At 41.2% G+C, this 18,341-nt stretch overlaps 1 protein-coding gene across 1 annotated transcript in view; it reads left to right on the forward strand.

Annotated features, from left to right (window-relative positions):
* ITGAM (integrin, alpha M (complement component 3 receptor 3 subunit)) overlaps positions 1-17,994 on the forward strand; it is a 46,023-nt gene extending 28,029 nt beyond the window's left edge. The window contains exons 15-31 of the mRNA XM_006871935.1: positions 2,405-2,535; positions 2,629-2,789; positions 6,462-6,464; positions 11,994-12,148; positions 12,246-12,377; positions 12,733-12,806; positions 13,171-13,312; positions 13,409-13,531; positions 14,210-14,289; positions 15,133-15,216; positions 15,530-15,605; positions 16,152-16,259; positions 16,566-16,649; positions 16,790-16,903; positions 16,992-17,093; positions 17,329-17,439; positions 17,923-17,994. Of these exons, the coding sequence (XP_006871997.1) occupies positions 2,405-2,535; positions 2,629-2,789; positions 6,462-6,464; positions 11,994-12,148; positions 12,246-12,377; positions 12,733-12,806; positions 13,171-13,312; positions 13,409-13,531; positions 14,210-14,289; positions 15,133-15,216; positions 15,530-15,605; positions 16,152-16,259; positions 16,566-16,649; positions 16,790-16,903; positions 16,992-17,093; positions 17,329-17,439; positions 17,923-17,994 (1,752 nt within the window). The remainder of the gene's footprint in view (positions 1-2,404; positions 2,536-2,628; positions 2,790-6,461; positions 6,465-11,993; positions 12,149-12,245; positions 12,378-12,732; positions 12,807-13,170; positions 13,313-13,408; positions 13,532-14,209; positions 14,290-15,132; positions 15,217-15,529; positions 15,606-16,151; positions 16,260-16,565; positions 16,650-16,789; positions 16,904-16,991; positions 17,094-17,328; positions 17,440-17,922) is intronic.
* Positions 17,995-18,341: the final 347 nt, after the last annotated feature.

Consider the following 18,341-nt stretch of genomic DNA (forward strand, 5'->3'; position numbering starts at 1 on the left):
AAAGAATCATACTATCCTATTTATCTTCTGTTTGCATTTTCACTTCCTTTTTCCCTAGGATTGGGGTTGGATGGGGTGGAGTTGGTATGTTTGGATAAGCAAGTAGGCTATAAATTTCCTGACTAACACATCACTGTAAAATACAACTTCCTCTTAACAGAACAGAATAACTTTTTTCTTAAAAAAATTTGAAGTATAACTACGTGTAATAAGCACACAAATCTTGAATAATAAATTTTTACATCTGAGGCTTTCTGTGCCCATAAAAATTGTTGTTGTGATTAAGTGCCATCGAGTCAGTTCCGACTCATAGTGATCTGGTATAGGGTTTCCAAGAAGTGGCTGATGAATTTGAACCACTGACCTTGCAGTTCAAATTGACCTTGTGGTCCAGTGCATTATCCCACAGCGCCACCTCAGGACTCCCACAAAGATTACAATTTCAGAAATCCTTAAAGGGTGACTATGAGTGGGAATAGACTCCATCCACGGCACTTAACAACAACAACAACAACAAAAGTGCAGATTAACCACCACCAGGAGTCCTGGTGTGGAGCTGTAGGATAAGCACTCTTGCAAGATCGGTTTGAACTACAAGGTTGACAGTTCAAACTTACCAGCAACTCCTTGGAAACCCTATACAGGGTTGCTTAACAAGAAGATTATGATATAGCACTTTCTATCATCCCAAGCCTTCCAATACTTTCTTCCAGTTGACAAAACCCCTTAAATTTTTTCTTTTAAATTTATTATTTGGCATTTAGTATTTTTTTAGTATCATTTTTTTGCACATAGTTTGAGGAGCAAAATAATTCCAACAGACTTATTATAAAAAACAACGATCTCCACACACACATTTCCCCTTTTCTCAAGGAAAGTACTTTTCAACTCTTTCATGGATTCTCCATACTTCCAAATAATATGATCATTTTGCTACTTTTTTTTAATTAAAAAGTTTTTATTACGAATTGAGTGAAAGTTTACAGGGCAGATCATCAGTTTTATATCCAACAAATCATATACTTTGTTTCATTACAATGATTATAATCCCCTCCATCAGTTAACAGTATTTCTCTCAATTCATTTTAGCTCTTTTTTTAAAAAAACACTCAGGCATGTTTAATAATTTAAACCACCAAAAGGCACATTCTGCAAGCCTGCTAGCTCTCAGTCCCTCTAATTCCATGAATTTAGAGTCCTCAGCTGCTCCCTCTCCCCATGTCCACATCTCTGCTTCCATCTGGGGTATCACTGCTTCTCTGGATAGGGTCCCACATTCCATTTGTGCTCTTCTCCTAGGATTCTATGTTTCCGGACTGTAAGATTAACTACTCCCTGTTTTTCTTACAAAACTTCTACCTTTACAGTTGTGACAGTCACAATTAGTCATGATAATAATTACACACTATTGAATCATAAGAATCTTATCACCATCTCTTTTAACCAGACCCATCTAGACAAGATGAAAATTATTCAGTGGGGACTCTATCTTTCCCCCTACATATTTAAACTAAACTTCCTCTTGAAAACTTGTAAGCCAGTCACTCTGTGCCTTTACGCCCCCTCATTTTAGGTAGTCAATATCTAAGTTGCCTGTCCCTATCTACTCTGTATACAGAGGGGATAGCATTAATACTTGATGTGAAGACTCCTTCCCTCTCATTTTGCTACTTCTTGATTTTTGTTTTAACATTGGGAGGTGAGGACTGAGCTCTCAGTTCTCTTCTTGTCATGCATGAATACCCCTCCCATTCTTCCACTACGCTGTCCCATTCATTCCTTACATTTCTGCAGACCCTGGTGTGGTACTGTGGGTTAATGCATTGGACTGCAAGGTCAGTTTGAACCACAAGGTCAGCGGTTCAAGCCCACTAGCTGCTCCTCAGAAACCCAATGCAAGGTCGTTATGGGTTGGAACCAACTCAGCAACACTTAACAACAAGTGCCATTGAGTTAGTTCCAACTAAACTGTGACCCTGTAAAAGGGTTCCAAGGAGCAGCTAGTGGGCTTGAACAGCTGACCTTGTGGTTCACAGTCCAGAGTTGATCCACAGCAGTGCACCAGGACTCCTCAACGGCACTTAAGAACAACAATATCAATATTCAGTGTTTATGTTATTCTGACCATGTAAATGAGATTCATCAGAGCCACATAGGTATTTCTTTTTTCCTGTAATTTCCCCCTCTTGGGAAACCCAGGTAATTGAAGGAATTTTTGAGTATCATTTTAAGAGTGTGGTATAAAGGGAATAATTCCCCCAATTCCTTAGGAAGTTGTGGGAGATGATACCTGAATGGAGCCCAGAGAACCTCAATTTACTTGGTGACAGCATCACACTCACATATTTTCCTATTCTTTCCCACTCCCTTTTTTCTTGTCCTTATTTATTTATTTTGGCCTCAGCGGATTACAGGCTCCCAGCTCTCTCCCAACCTCCAGTATTTTGGTCAGTCACTCAGTGGGGGCCAGGACATCACGCAGGATGGACTGGTGGACCTGGCTGTAGGAGCCCAGGGGCATATGCTGTTGCTCAGGTGAGAATCCCTTTGGAGCTCATTAAGTGTCCTCTCTGAAAGCAGTCCCTTTGCTGTCTGAAGACCTCTGGCGATCCTCTGGTGTCTCTGCAGGTCCCAGCCTGTATTGAGAGTCAAGGTGATCATGGAGTTCACACCCCGAGAAGTGGCAAGGAATGTATTTGAATGTCGTGAACAGGCGGTGAGAAGCCTGAATGCTGGAGATGTAAGAATCTGCTTGCAAGTCCAGAAAAGCACCCGGGATCGACTGGTCGGTAAGCTCTCAGCTCTCTAAGGCTCTGACAAGCCTCTTCCAAGTGTGGCTATAGTGATGGAAATAGTGAGCAGGTTATTTCCCTGTTGGGAGTGGAGGCCCAGAAAATCTCACCAAAGGAGTGAATATGTAATCCGCCCTCATTCTTTCAGTTTGCCAGTGAACCAAGAACCCCATACATGTGAACAAAACAAAGTTTTCTATTTGAGAAAGAATTCATTTAAAGGGGAAATTGAGTTAAGAAAGCTAAATGTAAATTAATAAGGCATTATTTCAGACAAACATTTTATCACAACCAGCCTGACTTCTTCTTTTGTCCCTATTTCCAAAGAATGGCATGATGCTTGAAGTGAAGGAATAGTAATGGCAGTACCAGAAAGAAACAGGGTAAAGGGGATAAAATTAAGTTTCTAGAAGCAGTCTTACTTGCTTAAGGAGATAGCAGTTAGAGTTTAGGACAGCCAGCCTGGCTGAAAATTGAGAGTCAAAATCCTATAGAGTAGGAAATTACAGAGAAGTTACCCCAAAATCTATACAGAAATTCTCATCAAGTCCTTGGTTGACCTCTAAGCCATGCATGTTCCAGTCAATACTCTAAGAAACCCTGTAGAAAACATAGCTGGGAAACTAAGAGTTGACTAGAGAATTCAGCAGTGCTTAGAAAATATGGATTTGACAGGAGCCTTGGTAAACACTTGAGTGCATCCATTGAGATGATTGACCAGCAACTGAGACAAACAATAGACAATAGAAATGGAACCATGTGTGACTCAGAGATTAAAGTTATTAGATTTGCTGTTGTTGTTGTTAAGTGCTTTCGAGTCAGTTCTGACTCACAGTGATACTGTATAGGGTTTCCGAGAAGTGATTGGTGGGTTTGAACCACTGACATTGCAGTTAATAGTCCAGTGCTTGTCCTACAGTGCCACACCAGGAGGTAAAAATAACTACAATTAATAGCTTAAGGAAAACAAGAGAAAGAATGGAGAATTTCAGCAAAGACCTTTGATCTATAAAACAATTGATTAGCAGCAAAGAGAAACAATAAACAATAGAAAAAGAAGTACATTTGATTCAGATATTAGAACACAAGGACCTTAGAATAATCACAATATCCTCAAAAGAATAGAGAAAAAGCTAGAGAACTTTGGCAAAGACCTGAAATTCATAAAATAGAGTCAAATGGAAACTCTAGAACTGAAAAAATATAATGATTCAATGAAAATTTTAATAAATTGGTTTATTAACACACTAAAAGCAGAACAGAGGATAAGTGAAGCAGAAGACAGGCCAGTTGAAAGAATTAACACACATACCAAAATTATTAAGATTCTTTACAAAGCATTATAAATATGAGGGACTTCAAAAAGTTCCTGGAAAAATGGAATTAATAGATAATGGAATGGAATGAAGCATATGATTTATTGAATGGAAAACTGATGATCTTCATTTAATTTACAATTTAAAAAAGAAATAGGACTTCTGAAAAGATGGTGGACTAGGAAGACATATTACATGGGCCCCCTACAACAAAGATACAAGAGATCAAATAGACACAGTTGCAAATTCTAGCACACTGAACTTCAGAAGAAAGATTAGAGAGGTAGATGAAGTGCTTGCTGAGAGGAGAGGCCCAGCAGGGACAATGAGAGAGGGAGACTGACTGGTGAATTGCTGGCCAGACAAGGCCCCACCATTTTGTGAGCAGCTTTGACAGCAGAGGGAGATTCTTGAATTACAGAAGCCCCCTAGAGATTTCTCCCCGCTGGGCCCAACAACAGCACTGCTTGTTTTTACAAATATGACAACCCCACAATGACTTGGAGACAACAGACAATTTTAGCTCACATGAAGAAACAAGACAGAGTGGCTCAAATGAATGACCAAAATGCAGAGCCAGACAACATTACTGAGGAAGAAAAGGTAATGGATCTAACTGAAAAAGAATTCAAATGAATGATACCTTCAAAAGATCAATAGATAGATCAAGGAAAGCAAGGAGAACACAATAAAAACTTTAGAAGAATTCAGAAAAGCACTACAAGAACAAACAGACAAAATAAATACAAAATTTGAAATACTACAAAACCTACAATTAGAAATAATAAGATCTTAGAAATGGATAATACATTGAAAGGACAAAGGAGTAGATGTGAAACAATGGATGCCTGAATTAGTGAACTTGAAGATAAATCTCTCAGTACTAGTATGCTAGAAAAACAATAAAAAAAAAAAAAAAAGAATGAAGAAAGCCTAAGAGTTATGGGGGATACCATGAAGAGGAACAACGTACAGGTGATTGGAATTCCAGAACAGGAAAAGAGAAGTATAGAGAAAATTGCCAGAGTTGTTGGAAGAAAAATTCCTTAGTGTCATGAACGACAAGAAGAGAAGCATACAAGAAGTTGAACAAATCCCAAACAGATTTCAAAAGAAAATCACTAAGACATGTCATAATCAAACTCTTCAAAATCAAAGACAAGGAAAGGATCCTGAGAACAGCTCAGGAAAAGCTAAATTTTACCTACAAAAGAGAACCTATAAAACTAAGCTCTGATTCTTCAGTGGAAACAATGCAGACAGGAAGCAATGGCATAGCATATACAAAATTCTGAAAGAAAAAAAAAATTGCCAACCAAGAATCATATACCCAGCAAAGCTGTCCCTCAAATACAATAATGAAATTAGGATAATTACTGATAAATAGAAATTAAAGGAATTTGTAATGGCCAGACCAACATTTCAAAAAATACTAAGAGTTGTTCTTTGGCCTGAGAAACAATGATAGCAGACAATAATCTTAGATTACCATACATGACAACACCACCCAGAATTCAACGCATATACACAAGTATTTAAGGTGAAAACAAACCTACAAGATTGAAAATAGGGAACCAGAGATATCATTGTATAATGAAGTCAACTACAAAGCAAAAAGAGGGAATAATGTAGATACAGAAATTTCAAATAAGAAGGAAGTCAGATAGATTTCAAGATAAAACAGGCTGATTTAAGCAAGTTAAAAAATTAATGAATTACAGGGAAACCTCAAAGAAAAATAATATACCCGCACATCAAAATGAGAGGAAAATCAGAAAGATTCAGTAAACATTAACACAACAGAAATGAAAATGGAAAGAAAACCCACAAACAAAATGAACTCAGTGCAGAAAATTCTATGGAACAAAGAATCCAACAGCACCACAAAACAAAACACACACACACACACACACACACACAGAAAATGACAACAATCAATTCATACCTATTGATATGTAAATGGATTAAATGTACCAGTCAAGAGACAGAAAGAGCAGAATGGATAAGAAAATAGGATCCTTCAGTATGCTGTCTACAAGAGAGATATCAAAAAGATGGAGACAGCCTAAATGCCCATCAACAGAAGAACAGTTACACAAACGTTGGTAGATACACACAATGGAATACTACAAAACGTTGAAGAATAATGATAAATCTGTGATACACCTCACAACATGGTTGAACCTGGATGACATTATGCTGAGTGAAATTAGTCAATAACGAAAGGACAGACATTGTATGAGATCAATGTTATAAAAAGTTAAAATAAAAATTTAAAAGGGTTTACTTAATAAAAGAAATGATCTATGATGGTTACAGGAAGTGGGGGGAGGGAATATTATTCATGGGCTAGAGGGTAAACACATGTTAACATGAGTGACAGGGCAGGCAATATACAAAAGGTTAGCAGAGGAAAGATGAAGCTAGGAGAAGACACCGAGAAATGCGATAGTTAAAGTGAATAGGGGTAAATGCTGTTAACTGCTAGTATGTGAAGGGGATTGCAATCATGTAATGAAGCAAAGTATATGATTTGTTGAATGTTAAACTGATGATCTGCTTTGTAAATTTCCACTAAATTCACAATAAAGAGTTTAAAAACATATATAAATATAAACATAACCATACCAAGGTACATTATAATCAAACTGTTGGAAATCAAAACAACCTGAAAAATGCAGTGAACTTTATAGTTAAGTGTCACCGAGTCGGTTTCCAACTCATGGAGACTCTGCATAATGTTTCTAAGGCTCTAAATCTTCATGGAAGCAGAAAATCTCATATTCCATGGAGTGGCTTCTGGCCTTGAATCGCTAACCTTGTGATTCATGGTCCAGTGCTTATCATATGGAGCCACTGTGTTACCTCATAGTAAGTATAGGAGGGGGTTTCAACAAGTTTATGGAAAAATTCTGTTATCTTTCAATTCCTTATTTCCATGAATTTTTAAAAAAGTTTTTATTGTGAATTATGAGATAGTTTACCTGGGAGAACATTAGCTTTACATTAATCTTATCATATTTCATTTTATTGCAATGATTATAGTCCCCTCCATGCATCATCAAACAACCAAAGGGTACACCCTGCAAGTCTGCCCCCCTCTCCCTCCCTGAGTCCAGAGTCCCCAGCCACTCCATCTCTCCACATCATCATCTCTGCCTCCATCTCTGGCATCACTGCTTCTCTGGGTAGGGTCCCGCATTCCTCTCTTCTTCTTTGATGGTCTCAGGGACCCTCTCCTGGATTGCAAAATCAACCACTCCCCTCCTTTTGTTACAAAACGTCTATCTTTACATTTTCCACCCTCACAATCAGTCCTGATAGCAATTTTTACTATTGTACCACAAGAGCCTTATCTCCATCTCCTTTCATCAGCCCTGTCCAGGCAAATTGGAAGCCACTCAGTACCTTCCCCTGCATCCTCTGGAACTAGGCTCCCTCTTGAAAGTTTGTAAGTCTGTCACTTCTTGCCTTCAGCCCCCTCCCTTTTGGGTAGCCAATGTCTAAGTTGCCCATCTCTGTCAACCCATCGTACTGAGGGGGTGGGAATGATTCTCACTGTAAAGATTTGTTCCTTCTTTTAAGCTACTACATCCGTAAATATAGGTCAAGTTCATCAAATTGTAGCAGATTATTCTTTTTTTCCTCTTCTTTCTTCTTCTAGTCAAGTGGGTACTATCTGCAAGTATGGGTGTTCTTGTGTATCTCCCCTCACTTCATATCAGCTGGACACTTCACTCTCCACTGTAGTCCTCTGTGGCCATGTCACTGTCTCTGGGCCCAGGAGTCCCTGGGTCTTGTACTGCTGGCCAACCAGGTCTCAATCTGGGTTCACAGGAGTCTATTGAATGTGGTCAGACTTAGCTGACAACTTCATTGCTGTTTTTCCCCCGCTTCCCCTTATCGGTGACCAATGTGGTCACCAGCCAGACCACATGCCTGCTCATGTATTTCCCTTGAGTCTTTCTTTGTCTTGGAAGGGGGTTTGCCCTGAGGGGACCCAACCCCTTGCCTTGATGGCTCCCGGGTGAACAACTTGCTTGTTCTTGTAGTAGTCAATCAGACTGCTGTTACTGTTTTTTATTTTTCCTGCTGGTCTTTCTTTTAAGAAATATCTTCTTTTCTTCTATTGTGTTATAGTGCTGTGATAAATAGCTCTGTGCATATATATCTACTCATGTCCTGACTCTTATTTCTTGTGCATATATACCAAGTAGAGTGACTGTGGGATCGTATGGTATTTCTATTTTCAACTTTCTGAGGTAGCGCCATATTGTTTTCCACAGTGGTTGAACCATTCTACAGTCCCATCAGCAATGTGGGAGGGTCCCAGTCTCTCCACGCCCTCACCAGCATTTGTTGTTTCTGATTTTTGTTGTTGTTGTTGTTGTTGTTTAAACTCTGCTATTAATGCTGGTGTGGTATGATATCTCAGTGTTGTTTTGATTTGCTTCTCTGCAAAGCCGTTTGAACTGCAAGGTCGGTGGTTCAAGCTTACCAGCTGCTCCTCGGAAACCCTATACAGGGTCGCTATGGGTCGGAATTGACTTGATGGCACTTAACAATAACAACAACAATGGCTAATTAGTCCTGGTGTGGTGCTGTGGGTTAATCCACTGAACTGCAACATTGATTTGAACCTGGAAATTGGCAGTTCAAGCTTACCAGCTACTCCTTGGAAACCCTATACAGGGTTGCTATGGGTCAGAACTGACTCGGTGGCACTTAACAATAACAATGGCTAATGATAGTGTTTGTTGGCTGCCTGAATGTCTTCTTTGGTGAAGTATCTGTTCGTGTTCTGTGCCCATTTTTAAATTGGGTTGTTTGTCTTTTTCTTGTAGAGGTGTAGTTTTTTTTTAATTGTAAATTTTGGGTATTAATCCCTTGTCTGATACGTTGTTGCAAAAATCTATTCCCAGTCTATTGGCTCCTTTTTAGTCTTTTGGTGAAATCTTTTAAGTGTCGAATTTTTAGGAGGGCCCAGTCATCTATTTCGTCTTCTGCTGTTTGTATGTTTTTAGTAATGTTTGATAGTGTATTTATGCCATGTATTAGAACCCCTAAGTTTGTCCCTATTGTTTCATTGATGACCTTTATAGTTTTAGATTTTACATTTAGGTCTTTAATCCATGTTGTTTATTATTTATATAGTGTGAAATATGGGTCTGGTCTCATTCTTCCACAAATTGATTTCCAGTTTTGAAGCACCATTTGTTGAAGAGACTCTCTTTCCCGTTTAATATGTTTTGGCCTTTTGTCAAAGGTCAGCAGACTGCATGTGGATGGGTTTATTTCTGAGATTTCAATTTTGTTCCATTGATGTAGCTATCTTTCATTGTACCAGTACCAGACTGTTTTGACCGCTATGACTGTGTTGTAAATTTTGAGATCAAGGAATGAGAAGTCTCTAATTTTGTTCTTCTTAAGCAGTGCTTTGCTTATCCAACGTCTTTTTCCTTTTCATATAAAGTTAGGGATCAGTCTTTCCACCTCTTCAAAGAATGGTGTTAGAATTTGGATTGGGATTGTGTTGTATCTATAGATTGCTTTGGGTAGTATTGCCATTTTCACTGTGTTAAGTCTTCCTATCCATGAGCAGGGTGCATCTTTCCATTTTTATAAGTCACTTTTGGTTTCTTGTAGTAGTGTTTTATAGTTTTCTTTGTACAGGTCTTTTGTTTCTCTGGTTAGATTTATTCCTAACATTTCATCTTTTTGGTGGCTATTGTAAATGGTATTGTTTTCCTAATTTCCTTTTCTGAGCTGTCTTTATTAGCGTATAGGAATCCAACTGATTTTTGTATATTGATCTTGTACCTTGCTAATTTGCTAAATCTTTTAATAGTTATCTTACTGAGTCTTTGGGATTTTCTATGTGTAAGATCATATTATCTGTAAAGAGAGTTTAATTTCTTTGCCAATTTGGATGTCTTTAATTTAACTTTCTTGCCTTTTAGCTTCCAACCCAGTATTGAATAGCAGTTATGATAAAGGACATCCTTTTCTGGTTCCTTTCACAAAGGGAATGCTTTCACTTTGTCTCCACTGAGGGTAATATTGGCTGTTGGATTTGTATATATGCTCTTAATTATGTTGAGGAATTTCCCTTCAATTCCTACCTACTTTATTGAGTGTTTTTATCAGAAATGGATGTTGGAGTTTGTCAAATGCCTTTTGTGAATCTATCAATATGACCATGTGTTTCTTATCCTTTGTATTATTTATATGGTAGATTAGTTGAGTTTTTTTTCTAGTATCGAACCATCCTTGCATCCCTGGAATGAATATCACTTGGTCATGATTTTATTATTTTATATATATATATATTTTTGGTATGTGGTTGAATTTTATAAGCTAGGATTTTGTTGAAATTTTTGCATCTATGTCCATGAGGGATGTTGTTGGTGTTAAGTGCCATCAAGTCAGTTCTGACTCATAGTGACCCTGTATAATGTTTCTTAGGAGCGATTGGTGGGCTTGATCTTGCTGCTCTTGCTGTTCAAACTGACCTTATAGTCCAGTGCATTAACCCTCAGTGCCACACCAGGACTCCTCATGAGGGATGTTGGTCTATAATTTTCTTTTTTTAGTGATATTTTTTTGCCGGGTTTTCGTATGAGGGTTATGCTTGCTTCATAAAAATGTATTCAGGAGTTTCCCATCCTATTTTATGTTCTGGAATAGTTTCAGTAAAATTGGTGTCAGCTCTTCTCTGAATGTTTGGTAGAATTCAAGCCTGGTCTTTTTTATATCATCGGTTCTTGATCATATGCTACCTCCTGGTTAAACATGGACCAGTTCTTTTTTGTTCTGTATTCCTTCAATCTTCTTTTGAAGCTTCCTATGTTGTTCAATATTTTGCCCATAGAATTCTTCAATATTGCAGGTTGATGCTTGAATTTTTCTTCAGTTCTGTTAGCTTGAGAAATATCAAATGTGTTCTTCCCATTTGGTTTTCTAACTCCAGGTCTTTGCACATCATTTTAATGCTTTACTTTGTCTTCTTGATGTGTTTCACGTCATCCTTTCTTCCATTCACTCTTCTGCTCTAAGTTCAAGAGCAAGTTTCAGAGTTTCTTCTGACATCCATTTTTGGTCTTTTCTTTTTTTCCCTGTTTTTTTAAAAATGACTTTTTGCATTCTTCATACAATAGACTTTTGTTGCTATTGTTGTTGTTATTAGTGCCATCGAGTAGGTTCTAGCCCACAGCGACCCTGTTATAGTGTTTCCAAGGAGCGGTGGGTGAGTTTGATCCACCAACCTTGCAGGCAAGTGCTTATCCTACAGTGCCACATTGGCACTCCTATAATAGACTTGTTGCTGTTGTTGTTGTTAAGTGCCATCAAGTAAGTTCTGACCCATAGTGACCCTGTACAGAGTGTCCGAGGTGTGGCTGGTGAGCTTGAAGCATCTCAGTCCAGTGCATTAACCCACAGTGCCACACCAGAAGTCCCTATAATAGACTGATGGTGGTGGTGGTTATGTGCCGTGGAGTCGGTTCTGACTCATAGTGACCGTCTATAGGGGTTCCGAGGCTGTAAATCTTTACAGGAGCAGAAAGCCTTGTCTTTCTCCTGTGGAACTGCTGTTAGTTTTGAACTGCTGACCTTGAGGTTAGCAGCTCGACTCGTAAGCACTATGCTACCAAAATTCCTTTATAATAGACTGTTGTTGTGGGCCGTCAAATTGGTACCAACTTATAACGACCCTGTAGAGGGTTTCTGAGGAGCAGCTGGTGGGCTTGAACTGCCGACCTTGCAGTTCACATGGCTTTGCAGTCTTACCAAAGTGATACAGCTGGAAAGCAATGCAGCTAGGTCTCATGTGCCTGTCTGTCTGACTCTCAGCCTTGACTCCCCCCATGCTATTCTGCCCCTTTAGGAGAGATCCAGAGCATTATCACTTATGACCTGGGTCTGGACTCCAGTCGCTCAAATCCCCGTGCCATCTTTGAGAAGACGAAGAATAGTACACTTAGACAAACGCAGACCTTGGCGCTAACAGAGAAATGTGAGACCCTGAACCTACAATTACCGGTGAGCTGGCGGGTGATTGGACCTCTGGGACCTCCATGCATGGAGAGCATTTGGGAAGCTGAGAAGGTCACATTCCTAAATCCCCATTGTCTCTCAGGATTGTGTAGAAGACTCAGTGACCCCCATTGTCCTGCGCCTCAACTTCTCTCTGGAAGGGAAGCCCTTAACCTCTTTCGGGAATCTCCGGCCAGTGCTGGCTGTGGATGCTCAGAGACTCTTCACAGCCTTGGTGAGTCCTAGGGTTGGGGCCCTACAGGGGCATGGAAAAGACCAGAGCCAAAATGGTTGGAGCACCCCACCCCCAAAACAAAACAAAAACAAGAACAGAGGGAATGGAAGCAAATCCTGTTGAATGATGATGTATGGAGGAGATTGTAATCATTGCAATGAAACGATGGTGTAAAGCTGACATTCTCCCATGTAAACTATCACTCCGGTCACAATAATAATAATAAAAAAAAAAAGATGGTTGGAACTCACTTTATTGCATTTCATATAATTTTATTTTAATATTTCATCTTACTATATTATTTCCCATCATTCCATTTGATGTCTTTTCATTTTCCCTTATTTTATATTTACAGTTCCCCTTTGAGAAGAATTGTGGCAATGACAATGTCTGCCAAGATGATCTCAGCATTGTCTTCAGTTTTATGAAGTGAGTTTGTTTTTCTCATTGCCTCCCTTAAACCTGTCCTGGTGCGGCATTGTAGGACCAGCACAGGACAGCAAGGTCGGTTTGAACTGTAAAGTTGGTGGTTCAAACTAACCAGCAGTTCATCAGAAGCCCTATACAGGGTCTCTATAAGTTGTAATGGACTCCACAGCACTTAACAACAATCAGAACCTCTGCTCTTCTCCTGGCCTTTGAGGGATCCCAGCATAGCTCTCCCAGCTTCTTGGGAGTTTTTTGTATCCCTCACAGCTCCCATCCACTGTCTTCTCCCTTCAACTCTCCACATCAGCATTTCACCAGAGACCACTCACCAAGTACCTGATGGTCTCTCTTGTTCCTCTTCCAGCCTGGACACACTGGTGGTGGGTGGTCCCCAGGACCTCAATGTGACTGTTACTGTGAGAAATCAGGGTGAGGACTCCTACAGAACTCAGGTCACCTTCTTCTACCCACCTGGCTTGTCCTATCGGAGAGTGGCAGTGTCCCAGGTAGCTGTAGTAATCTCAGATTTGATCTGATCTTTGCTTTTCCCATCTCTGTGGCTGGTGGCTGATATAACCATCTCCACCTCCCTTGCTTTCCAGAACCAGCACACACACAGATCCTGGCGCCTGGTCTGTGAGTCTAGGACCCCCACTGCAGGGCCTGAGACCCTGAAGAGCAGCAGCTGTAACATAAATCATCCCCTCTTCCCAGGCAATTCTGAGGTCAGAACTACTGGCGTCTCCTTTTATTTCCCCTTTGTCTTCTGAAATGGATCTCTTCAATTATTATTTTTTCCAAAAAAATAGTTTCTATTTTTAAAGACAGCTTTACTGAGATAATTCACACACCATACAATTCACCCTTTGAAAATGTACCATTTAATGACGTATATCAATATAATTAATTGTAGAACATTTTTATTACCTCAAAAAGAGATCCTGTTCCCCTTAGCCAGCACCCGCCCCCCCGCCCCAATTCTTCTAGCATCTTCAGCAGTCGGCAATCTTTCTGTTTGTATCCATTTGTGTGGTGCTGTAGGATAAAGCACTGGACCAAAGGGTCGGTTTGAATCGCAAGGTTGGCAGTTCAAACCTGCTAGCTGCTCCTCGGAAACCCTATACAGGGTTTCTATGAGTCAGGATCGACTCGACAGGACTAAACAACAACAGACATTTCACACAAATGGAATCATATGATATATGGCCCTTTGTGACTAGCTTCTTTCACTTTAGCATGATGTCTTTGAGGTTTATCCATGTTGTAGCATGTTTCAGTACTTTATTTCTTTTTGTTGCTAAATATAATCTGTTGTATGGACATTTTATTTCATCAATTGATGGGCATTTGGGTTGTTACTTCTCTTCTATTCTTGTCACTGCCTTTTCTTTCTCCATTCCCAGGTCACCTTTAATATCACATTCAATGTGGACTCCAGCGCTTCTCTTGGAAACAAATTACTCCTCAAAGCCAATGTGACCAGGTACGCTGTGTCCAGTCCCCCACAAGTGTCCTCCTTCCCCTTGAGGCTCACCTCTGTCAAGGGGGTTCTTGGCCCTTGTTTCTACTAAGTTTCCCTTCAGCTCATCTAACACTGATGGAGCCGTCTTCATGTGCCAAGCATTGTGCTCAGCGCTGGTGAGACAGTCATGGATCCTCCAATATGTGATTCCTATCTTCACATGGCTTATAATTTAGTGGCGCAAAGAGACAAGTAAATTGGCAGTTACAATACAGTGTGAAATGAATGATTAGATGGGGAAGATGAAGTGTTCTTTGGAGTTTGGTGTTCAGAGAAGTTTCTGGAGGCTTCAAGTTGTGAGTTAACCAAACAAAGGCATGAACGAGGAGAGACAGAAAGAGACGCATGTACCAGGAGACCGAAAAGATCAGGATTTCAGGAATGGAAGCTCTGTGTGGTCTAAGCACATAGTGTAGGATTTAGAGAGCTAGTGGTGGTTAATTAGGTATGGGTTGGAAACGTGGGTTGCAACCATGTCATAATATGATGGATGGATGATGTTAGGGAATTTGCAGTTTAATCTTGGGAGTAATATGTTAGAAAAATCACTCCTCAAGAAGACTGGGGACTGGAGGGGGAGCAATTTGGAATCATGGAACCAGTTAAGAGCAGATTTCTGCAGACATCCATATCAGTGGGGATAGGCCTGGGCTGGATAGGAGAAGGAGCTAGAGACCAGTGAGGTTGAGAATGTAGGCTTACAGGAATTGGTCATCTACGGGAGGTGGGCAATGCGGAACAGAAAGAAGGAAAGGTTGAGTCTCAGCTTTCTAGAGCTGACCAGAACTCTCTCTTTTCCTTCAGTGAGAACAACATGCCCAGTACAAGCAAAAGTGAATTCCAGCTGGAACTGCCTGTGAAATATGCTGTCTACATGGTGGTCACCAGGTGCTGCCTTAATCAGCTTTTGCCACTGGGCTGGACCTGGGTAGTTGTGTGTGCATGTGTACCTGAATATGAGGAAGTAGGTGCATGTGTGCCTGTGTTCATGTTTATATGTTTGGATTTGTGTCTGAGTGGCCCAAACATGCACACACTATGTCAGAACTTCCTGCCCCTTCAGACCATCTTGCCTACATTCCTCAGCTCCACATTACCCATGTGCCTGTTCACCCCCTTACATTCCTAGCCTGAGATACCTTGCAAGGGCAGCCCTGATGCTCTGCTGTCTTCTGTCCCCACCCTTTCTTTCTCCCTGCAGCCATGAGAATTCTACCAAATATCTCAACTTCACAGCCTCAGATAAGACTATCCAAGTTGTGGAACATCAATACCAGGTGGGGAGCCGTGGACATCTGGGTCCTGAGAAGGGGACTGTGGAGTAAAATCAATGTGATGGAAATTCAGAAATGATAGGAAACAAGCATATTTATGTCTATTATATGCTAAACACAATTCTAAGCTTGTTCTCACTCCTTCACACATGTATGTATGTACACACATATGTCTATACATGCACACACATGTCTATACACACATGTATGTATATGTACACATATAATATGTATATATGGTGTACACATACATATAATTAACTCACTTTTGTCCTCACAACAACTCTGTCATTATTCCCAGTTTACAGATGAAGAAACAGGCTCAGTGATGTTAAAAAACATACCCAAGGCTGTTCACGAGCCTGTCTGGCTTTCTAGTGTAGTGTTTAGCTACTATATTGCCTTCCAGGAGGCATCCAGGGGAAAAGACTCCTTGATCGTTACTCAGGTGTATTGGGCTGTAGGAGGTGAGAGGATATCCCAGGATCTGGTGGGGGGCAGACAGTCCCAGAGTCTTGACTCCTTTCTTGTCCTCCGCACACCATGCAGTTCAACAACCTGGGGCAGAGGCACCTCCCTATCAGTGTGGTCTTCTGGGTCCCCATCCTGCTGAACCAAGTGACCGTGTTGAATGACCTTCAGGTTACCTTTTCCCAGGTAAGTCTAGCTGGACTTGACGGAGTGTCCCCAACTCCTCCCTTCACTGTCCTGGTCTTTCCTAAAATCTGCTTCCCCTGCTGGATTTTGGAGCTTCTCATCTAACCCTCATCTTGTTGTTGTTAAGTGCCATCAAGTTGGTTCTGACCTATAGTGACTCTGTATAGGGTTTCTGAAGAGTGGCTGGTGGGTTTGAACTACCGACTTTTAGGTTCAAACACCTAGATGCAGACTATGTCACCTCTCCTTTATAATGGTCCCAGGAGCCCTTGTTGCTCTCTCTTCTCACAGTCTCTCTTTCCTCAGGACCTCAACAATTCATGCCACAGTAAAGAAAAACTTCCTTCAAACACTAACTTCCTAGCTGAGATAAAGAAGACCCCAGTGCTGGTGAGCTGTACCTTCAGGTCCTCAGTGTGATCCCCTATTTAGGCCCCAACATGACTTCCCCCTGTAGTAGGCAGGATTCACGGTGATGCTTTCTGCATCCCAGTTTATCTGCCATCTCTCTTCTCTCCTACCCTCCCCAGAACTGCTCTATTGCAGTCTGCAAAAGAATCCAATGTGACATCCCATCCTTCAGCACCCAGGAAAAATTCACTGTCACCCTCAAAGGCAATCTTTCATTTGACTGGTATATAAAGGTATGTGAGGTCCGGAGGCTCAGTTGGAAGCAGCTGCAATAGTTTGGGGGGTCCATAAGTTCAGCTCCCATACCGCTCTCTTTTACAGACTTCTCAGAACCACTGGCTGGTTGTGAGCACAGCGGAGATTTTGTTTAACAATGCGGTGTTTGCCCTGCTTCCGGGACAAAGGATGTTTGTGAGGGCCCAGGTATCTGCTGGGGACATAAAAATGGAGGGAGGGAGGAGGGCAGATCAGGCTTCTGGAGAGATCTGGGTAAGGAGAACTAAAGAGAGGTAGGGACGAGAGAGAGAAGTAGGAGGTGGGAAGAGGGGGTGAGAGTTGAGGCTGGGAGAACAGTGAAGAGTTAAGGGAATGGTCAAGGTCTGACTGCGGAAACCTGCTGAAATCCAGAGGGGCCCTCTTCCCCATCTCTCTTCCTCAGACAGAGACCAAAGTAGAGCAGTATGACGTTCCCAACCCTGTACCACTCATCGTAGGCAGCTCTTTGGGGGGGCTGGTGCTTCTGGCTCTCATCACAGCGACGCTGTACAAGGTATTTCCCTGTTGGCCTCCTTCCTGCCTACTCCCTCCTCCTTACTTGTTTCTCCACCAGGTGTCGCTAAAAACAGGTACTCAGAAGCTCCAACACTTGGTTTGACTCCCAGCTTGAGTCAACTATAGATGTGTGATCGTGGACAACTCAGAGTCTGTCCCTCAGTTTCTTCAGTTGCAAAATGGGATTGTGAAAGGAACTGGATTAATAAATGGAGAGCATTTAGTATGACCCCTGGCACAGTGTGACCACTAGAAAAGGACAGCTGTTATTGCAAGATAGTATTGTATTTCTCCCTTCTCTGGTCCTAATAGTGATGCTATTTTCCTATCTGTCCTATTTTCCCCAGTTCCCACCTAGATCGTGCCACATCACTTTGCCTCTTGGTTCCTATGGCTCTTCTCCTGGTCTGCATAATTCTCATTTGACTTTTGTGGTCCTTGATTGCTCTGTTCCTGAAACACTTCATCTCTGTCCCCACAGCTTGGCTTCTTCAAACGGCAGTACAAGGACATGATGAGCGAGGCTGATCCCCAAGCAAGCCCACCCCAGTAATGGCTCCTTTCCTACTGAGCCACACGTCTCCTGCAACGAGCAGATCTTTGGTCAGACCAGCATGTAGGCCTCCAGGCTGCTGGACAGGCATATATATTAAGAGACTGGGGTGGAGACATGTCATCTCACCCAGAAAAGATCTACATCAGTTTTCATGTGTGTGTATGTGTGTACATGTATGTCAAGGTGAGTGACTCTGATGTCTGTTGCGTAGAGGCAAATGCTTTAAGCACAGCCTCTGGCCAGAAAGAATTGCTTGGATTTCCTGTGTGTGATTGAAGATGCTGTTGTGCCTCCGAGGCTGGAGGTGGTGGCAGTTAATGTGGGTGAAAACCCAAGGAGACACA

This window comes from Chrysochloris asiatica, unplaced genomic scaffold, assembly GCF_000296735.1.
Source record: "Chrysochloris asiatica unplaced genomic scaffold, ChrAsi1.0 scaffold00178, whole genome shotgun sequence".
Classification (NCBI taxonomy): Eukaryota; Metazoa; Chordata; class Mammalia; order Afrosoricida; family Chrysochloridae; genus Chrysochloris; species Chrysochloris asiatica.